At 39.3% G+C, this 7967-nt stretch overlaps 1 protein-coding gene across 1 annotated transcript; it reads left to right on the forward strand.

Annotated features, from left to right (window-relative positions):
* Positions 1 to 472: 472 nt before the first annotated feature.
* LOC148026526 (uncharacterized) lies at positions 473 to 1482 on the forward strand. Its single transcript, XM_087690472.1, has 3 exons — positions 473 to 550; positions 653 to 988; positions 1096 to 1482. Exons 1-3 carry the CDS (start codon positions 473 to 475, stop codon positions 1480 to 1482), a joined length of 801 nt encoding a protein of 266 aa, XP_087546598.1.
* Positions 1483 to 7967: the final 6485 nt, after the last annotated feature.

Here is a 7967-nt window from a genome sequence, read left to right on the forward strand (position 1 = left end):
TTATGATCGCATACATGCATGCATCAATGATTGCATTCTCTTTCGTGGGACGCATAAGGAGGCTCGACAGTGTCCCACTTGTGGTGAAGCAAGGTATAGAACAGATGTGAAGAGTTTTGATGTACCTCGTAAAGTCTTGCGACACTTTCCTATATCAGAATTTCTTGATCAGGTGGATAGCTCTTTGCCGCGACTATGGAGCAATGAAGAGGACTTGAGGATGACGTCTATTGTGCCTCAAGGAAAAGGACAGAGCAAAGTAATTGAGAGAACATTGATTGATGATCTTAATTTCACTTGCATCCTTAATAGTGATGTGATGAGCAGATGGGTTACAAGATACGAGGATGCAAAGACAAAAAGGCAAGCAGACAGAGCTCTCTTTCGGAGGCAACATGGCTCTCGTAAGGCGTACCCTAAGCATCTAGCAACACTTCCGAATGATATTCATGTTGATTGGTTGCATGAGGAAATGGAGAGAGCAGAGAGAGATGAGGGGCTGCATATCACGGCGGAAGAATGGGAGTATGCACGAGGATGCATGTTAAAGGTACATAGAACAAATGTAAATTTGCATTCTTTGTAAGTGATTGGCTTTTCATATTTATTCACATTAATTGCTTACATAGATATTGCTTATATTTTGGTCCAGTGCACTATGTTCAATGCTATATGGTGTGAAGGCAAGCATTTTCGAACACAAAGAATAGATGAAAAGAGGAATACACAAGATTGCGGTGTCATTAGTAGCTTTGAGGGAGCCAATGGAAAAATAGATGATTATTGTGGCACAATCCAAGACATATACAGACTTGACTTTCGCCGCTTCTTTGTGTATGTTTTGGATGTCAAATGGCAAATGAACGTGGTGGAAAAAGGACCTAATGCAACGATAAAACGCCATGCAAGTGGCTATGTAACTATTGACTCTACAAAGTTTTGGCAAACAAAGAAAGATAGGCTCGTATTGCCACAACAATGTGAGCAGGTATGCATTTTTTTACAAATGTGTTTCATGTACATATATATCTAAGCTCGCGCACCCCTTGACTTTTGATATGCTAATTAATTAATGAATTATGTGTATTTGAGCAGGTTATCTATCTGCCAATGGTGCATGACAGTAAATGGTGGTATGTCATCCCTATTGCACCACGTTCCAAAGTAATGTATAATACATTCACTGATATGGAGCATATGGAGGATGTGGCAAGCCGCAAAGAAGATGATGTCGAACATGCCAATGTAGATGATCATGATAATGAGGATGAGCGTGCCATTTCTCATGATCATGAGGATGACCCTTCCATTGAGGATGATGGTGATGATGATGAGAATGATCAAGGCATCGGTACCATTATCAATGGGCAAAATAGCGATAGTAGAATAAATTTAATCGTAGCCTTACAAATTGATCAAATGGATATTGATGTTGATCGTTTGGCAAGGATGGATCTTATTGAAGATGAGATCGAACCCTAACCAATCCATCACTGTATTGTTCCAAATTCATGACATTTCTATTGTATACTTTGTCTTTCAATAACCATATGAAGATATATTTTTCAATATATTACGTTGTTGTAAGTGCATGTAGTGGGATTTTGTAATGGTTTGTAAACACTGCAATGCACAATGACATTTTTAAAACTTAATGGTTTTCTGTTTTGAAAAGAAATGGATTTCTGTAGTTAGGCTCTGTGTCGCGTGTAACAGAGCGTGTATTATGACAGACTTAACGCGCAAATACACGCGCCCTCACATGCAATTATACACGCGCCTGACTTGGCGCATATACACGCGCTGTTACATGCATGTATACACGCGCCCGATATTGCTGTAAGTATAAACGACCATACACGCGCCCGTAACTTTTCGCGTGTAATGGACGCGTGTATGGCGGCATTGTGTTGTAGTGTATTTCTGATATTCCTAGAGCTGCCAGATAGTATGTAAAAAGAAAAGAAAAATAATTAATGATTGTAGGTGTTCTGCAGGAAGAAGACCATATAGATGGTCTCTATGATGCCTTTCATGCTCAAATATCATTGAAGAACTTTTGGTTTTGCTTAATGCTAACAATTAAGAGATATCATATGTCTTACAGGTTCATTATCTAGCGATGTATTGTGAGATTGCTAATTTCATGTTTCAAAGAATTTGGATACTGAGGATTCTTAGTAAAAAGAATTCATTGCTGACATATTTTAGCAAAAAGATTTGGGTGTTGCTGTTTATACACAACAAAATTTATGCTTACCAGGGTTTTATTATAATGAGGTGAAATCTGCAGGTTGTAGCAATGAAGCTAGAGTTCAGACAAAATATAAGATAGTTGTCAAGAAGGTTCGTCCAATTACAGGACCACTACCTTTGGACAGTGATGAGATGATTAGAAGAGCTGCTATGCAACCTCCTTTGCGAGATCCTGCAGGTATTAGACATAAGTTTTCAGCTAAGACATTGAAAGAGATGAAGATTGGGACCGAAGGTTTTCTACTTCCTGAAGAGGTAAGATGTTTTGAAAAGATGCTAGCAGACATGAAAAAGCTTTTGCTTTCTTTCCATATGAGATTGGATGTGTTGATCCTAGGGTTGTCACACCTATGGTTAAATTCTACATATCCCTTAGAATCTACGGCCTATTCCTGTGCTAAGGGCTCACTTGCCCAAACTGGTAGAGCTCTTGAATGAGCGAATCAAGATGGGAATTCTAGAACCATCTTCAGCTCTGTATTCCAACAGGTGGTTCATTGTTCCTAAGAAGAATGAGACACTCAGATTCATATAAGACCTATAGCTAGTAAACAAGGTCACTATTCGAAATGTTGGTGCAGGACCTATTGTGGATGAGTTTGCTGAAGCTTTTGCTGGATGTGCTATCTATTCTCTTGGTGATCTTTATTTGGGATATGATCAGTTCCAGCTTTCCCTTGAGAGCAGAGATTTGACTATGATAAAGATACCTCTAGGCCGTGTCCGAATGTGTACGCTTCCACAAGGAGCTACTAATTCGGTTGCTCATATGATGAATGGAATGAATAAGGTTCTATGAGATTTTATTCTTGAGCTTACTATTCCTTTCATTGATGACTTACTTATCAAGGGTTGTTTGGAAGAAGGTAAAGATGATTCTTTTGATGATCATGCAAGCAGATTCTTTGTGACTTCACATATTAGAGATGTTGAGAAGATTCTTTACAGACTGGAAGAAGTGAATTTCACCTTGTCAAGGTTGAAATCTATTTTTGGTGCCAAAGAAGTTTTGATTTTTGGTCATATGTGTGGATATTATGGTAGAAAGCCTTCTCCTGCAAAGGTTGATGCCATAGAAACGATTGTGGAAACTTGTTTCTCTACTTCAGAGGTTCGCAGGTTTCTAGGAGCTTGTGTGTTTTATCCTATTTAGATTCCTCACTTTGCTTATGTTGCAGATGATCTTTATCAAACACAATATTAGTGAGTTTGGAAATCTCTCAATTTACATTTTTTGAATACTAAAAAGGTGGCACCTGGATAACATGTCCATAAGTTTCTTAAAATTGTGAAGATCTTGGCTTTTCAAGGCGTTCCAAGAGCTCTAGTATCAATGGCAAAGGATATCAATTCTTGAGTATTATCTTATTGAGTCCTCGATAATCCACACACAGTTAGAGTGACCTACCTTTTTTCTTCACGAACAGAACCAGGGCTTCAGTAGGGAGACTTTGAGTGCCTAATGAACCCCATTGGCTAAGTTCTCATCAATGTTCTTGAGTAGTTCAGCTAGTTCATCATGGGATAGCCTCTAGATGGGTCCAAAAGGTGGTTGAGCCCCCTCATGGAGTTCTATAGCACAATCATATGGTCTATATTCAGGCAAGAGATCTACATTCTTTTTTTCAAATACATCTTGGAATTCTTGATATTGGCTTGGTAGCTTGCCAGACTTATCCTTACTAGATTCTTGAGCTCGTATATGATATATCAAGTAGGTTCCTGCCTTGCTATGTGCATAAAGGATTTGACTCCTAAATATACCAAATTTTCTTGATTTTCATGACATGCAATCTTTTGCTTAACCTAATTAGTTTCTAGGTTGTGTTTATGTAGCCAAGGCATCCCAAGGATGATTGAATTTGTGGGATTGGATATGATATCAAAGCATACATGAGATCTGTGATCCCTGTCGTGACGTTGCGCGTCTACCACTGCAAACTTCAGGGCGAAATTTTTTGCCAAGATTTTGGACTCTTAAGTCGGCGTCATTACGGATTTATTTTCCATTGTGTGTATCTTTTGTGTTTGCATCTGCATGACGCACGAGCACATATAGATAGGCTAGGCACAAATTCTTCAATGCATTCATAATTTTTTTGTGGAGCATCGCTCGATTGATTGCATAGCATGGATTTTAATTTGCAAACTGCACGAGTGATTGGGCACACAATTCTCTTCCAAAGCATATTCTCAATAGGGCACAATGCATGGAAAAACAGGCTCATACGAAGGATTCCATCTTCAAGACTCAAGGACATTGAGGAACATGGGATTTGGCCTCAAGGAAAAGACTAAAAATGTCTCTATAGCCTCAATAATGGATATACTATTTGCACAAACAATCGTGCAAAGTTTTATACATTGACTTCAGACCATCACTCTTGCAGTGTTATGCTTTATGTATAGGAAGTTTTGGATTGTATCTTGTTGATTGATGAGTTATTGATGAGAAGAATCAGTTGTGTGAAGAGAAGCATAGCAATGCTTCATTCAGGTCTTGCAAACTTTTAAGGATAGATTTAGTATTCATTACAAAAACGAGGCCATACAAAGTTCTTTCATGTTTCAAACAACAACTTTTTCCTTGTAAGATTTTGCCATTTTCCAAAGATAGCATTGAGGATACTGAATTGTGACAATTGTAATACAAAAGAAAGAAAAAAAAGTACTAAGGAAAATGCCAATGAATAGGCTTTGATTCTGATAGCACATATATACTCCCAATTTCAACACAAGAGGTGACCTTGTTCAGAATACCAAAGAGAATATCCTTGTAAGAGACATTGGGGTTAGCCAATATGGTTGTTATTTGCCTAACCAAAGTTTTTTAAAGCTTTTTCACATAAAGTGACACTGGCAAGATAGATATATGAGGGGGAAGAACCGACCTGTAGTTAAAGACAGAGTACACAACAAGGCATCAACATTGACGTCATAGTATGATGCTTCTTTCAAGCTTTTCTATAAGAAAAGCTAGAAGCTTTTAAATGAGGCCGCGTGAAGGTAGCACTATTAAGGGAGGTGCAATTGGTTTAAAAAAGGACAAACAGTGCGACGAGAAGGAGAGACGACACAGAAGACAGGAGGTCATCTCAGTTCGAGGACAAAGACAATGAGCTCGTCAGGGAGTTTTTGCTCCATCAGGAGAACTCAACCTACTGCAATGAAGAAGGGGCAGTCCGAGTTGCAGCTATGACGGGGGAGCTTGCTGTTCCTGTAATTATTGATTTTTTTCCCCCTCCTCCTCATTTTCTACTGCCTCTAATTGTTCTCATCTTCCTTCTTCGACATCAGCAAATTCGTGGTCTACGTTCATCCTCATCTTGTTGACCTTATGCGGTTTCTTCTTCAGACAGGGCCACAGGTACTGATCAATTAGCTCTACTAATTCAAGCCAAGGTATTAGCTGATGGAGCACAGGAATAAAAGACAAGGAAGGTGACAAAAAAGGAGGAGCACAGACAACGACAATATTGGCACAACGGATGATCATGCTGATAACAACGATGACAATTAGTTGATAACATCGACGAGGGAGGTGATGAAGCTGAAGAGAGAGACAGTGCGAAAGCTTGCTGATGAAGCTGAAAGCTGATAATAAAGAAGGTAGTAGAAGAGAAGGCCGCAACAACAACAACGAAGCTGAAGACAAAGTGGATGAGGTGGCAAGACAAAGCCATAGCTGAAGGAGACATAGAAGACCAAGATGAGGCCGCAATGCAGTTGAAGAAGCGGTCAAGGAGGAGGAAGCTCGGAGGAGACAGAGAGTGACTACTACTGCGACAGAGATGAAGTTAGGCATTGTTGTGATAGTGAAGAAGCTTGACGTAATCTTCTGAAGTTAACGACACAACTACTATAGCAACACTTAGAGGTTTCCTATATCAAAGTCTTCTTCAGCATCATGATCACTTGTGGTCCCCAGAGGACTCACTATAGATGTTGTATGGTATCACGTGAGTGTAAGGGAGGGGGTTTTTGAAAGGGGACACTTAAGCGTATATATTAGAGGTAGACCCCTCTTAATTTCCTATATTGAACTTAAATTTAAGGAGGGGATAGAGGGAAAAAATAAGGGGGAGGATGCATTTGATCACCTCTCTCCATAGATTGGTTTCTCCATGGCATACAAGAGACCTTGACAAGTAAGGTTAAAACCCTAAACCCTCACATAGTAGGGTTATTGAACTAATCACAGTGTGGGAGAGGGGGAGTTGGCACTCTCCCATGGTTTTGGTAGAGAGATTCAACTCCCCTTCTTCCAAAGAGAGCTTGGTGTCCACGTGGTGTAGTCTAAGTATAAAGGGGTTTGATTCCCCTACACTCACTCCTCATGTGGTAAGGGGGCAGGGGTACTCAAAAAAGTTGCAACACATACTTCGATGGTATCCAACTGCCACTACATAAATCACTTTGTGATATGACCATTTTGAAACTTTTAATTGCTTAGCATAATTCCAACTTTTAAAAAGAAAGTTAGTATATGTTCTATGAAGACTTACATTTAAGAAAGGGGATACATAAAAAGTCATACATGTATATATCTTATAAGCTTAAATACGGGGATATATTAGTCTTATAAGCTTTATAAATAGGGTTTTTTATAGAAGTCCTTGCACGTAGATGACATGTCTTCTTTACTATGAGTGAACCCCCTGTGTTGTGGTCATCCTGGAGCTCGTGCTAAATCGGCAGTGAGGTGGTTATCGTGCCCCAGCCCTTTTTCCTCTTTGTATTTTTAGCCATAATAGCCATGGTGCAAGCTGATGTTATTTTCTAGTGCTTTAGAGGCTCCACCATCTCTATATGACTTGTGATAGACTGGAGTTGAAATTTCTACGATAAATGAATCATCATCACTCGCATTGCTGTAAAGCTTTATCTACCTTAAGTCAAGATTCTTGACGCCTTTCTCGTCATCTATTTCTCGACTAGATCTTTCCAAGCAAATGTACTAGATTCTAAGGTTCTTTGAAATGGCAAGATTCACCTAAAGACTTGCGAAGTCTATATCTTCTTCAACATACTCATAATCAGGAGTTGTGCCTTTGAAGATATCAAAAAGAGGGATAATTGAAGAACACTTCTATCTTTACAATTGTTGGTTGAACAATCTACCAAAGGACATTGTGACTTAAATTGAGATGCTTATATGCTTTGGGATATATGTATATGTCCAAAAAGCATTGAGACAAACAATGTATTCATTCACATTGCTAGTTTTATATGTGGAACTTAATCATTCTTTTTGCTCCATGTATTTATCTTGACTTGAGGACTTAACATTATCTTCTGCTCCCATCTTGCTAAGCGTCCCTGCGGAGAGCGACATTCACGAAACCCCCCGCGTGAATTCCATGTGACATCGCCAAGAGTTACCATGAGTGGTCGGGTTTCCTTGGTAATATCTCTAGATGCTAGAGGTCTTCCATCCATAACTTTCGCTACTACAGGATTGGCCTTTTGGAGTACTAAAATCTCGTATCTATTCACAAAGCAATCATCAATGAAACATACAGAGGCCCCAGAGTCGAGCAGAGCTTTGAGGGAAAGGGTCTTTCTTAGTAGAATAATCTAAACTATGACAAGGAAATTTTCCATGGATGTGGCTAGGATCAAGAGACCCTTTCTTATTGTTAGGACCTAAAATGGGCCCAACATTCTCTATACTCAAGAACACACCCCCTCGGCCTCTAACTGTTATCGTG

This window comes from Lygodium microphyllum, chromosome 13, assembly GCF_053477565.2.
Source record: "Lygodium microphyllum isolate KBCC chromosome 13, Lygodium_microphyllum_v1.1.10, whole genome shotgun sequence".
In the NCBI taxonomy this organism is placed as follows: domain Eukaryota; kingdom Viridiplantae; phylum Streptophyta; class Polypodiopsida; order Schizaeales; family Lygodiaceae; genus Lygodium; species Lygodium microphyllum.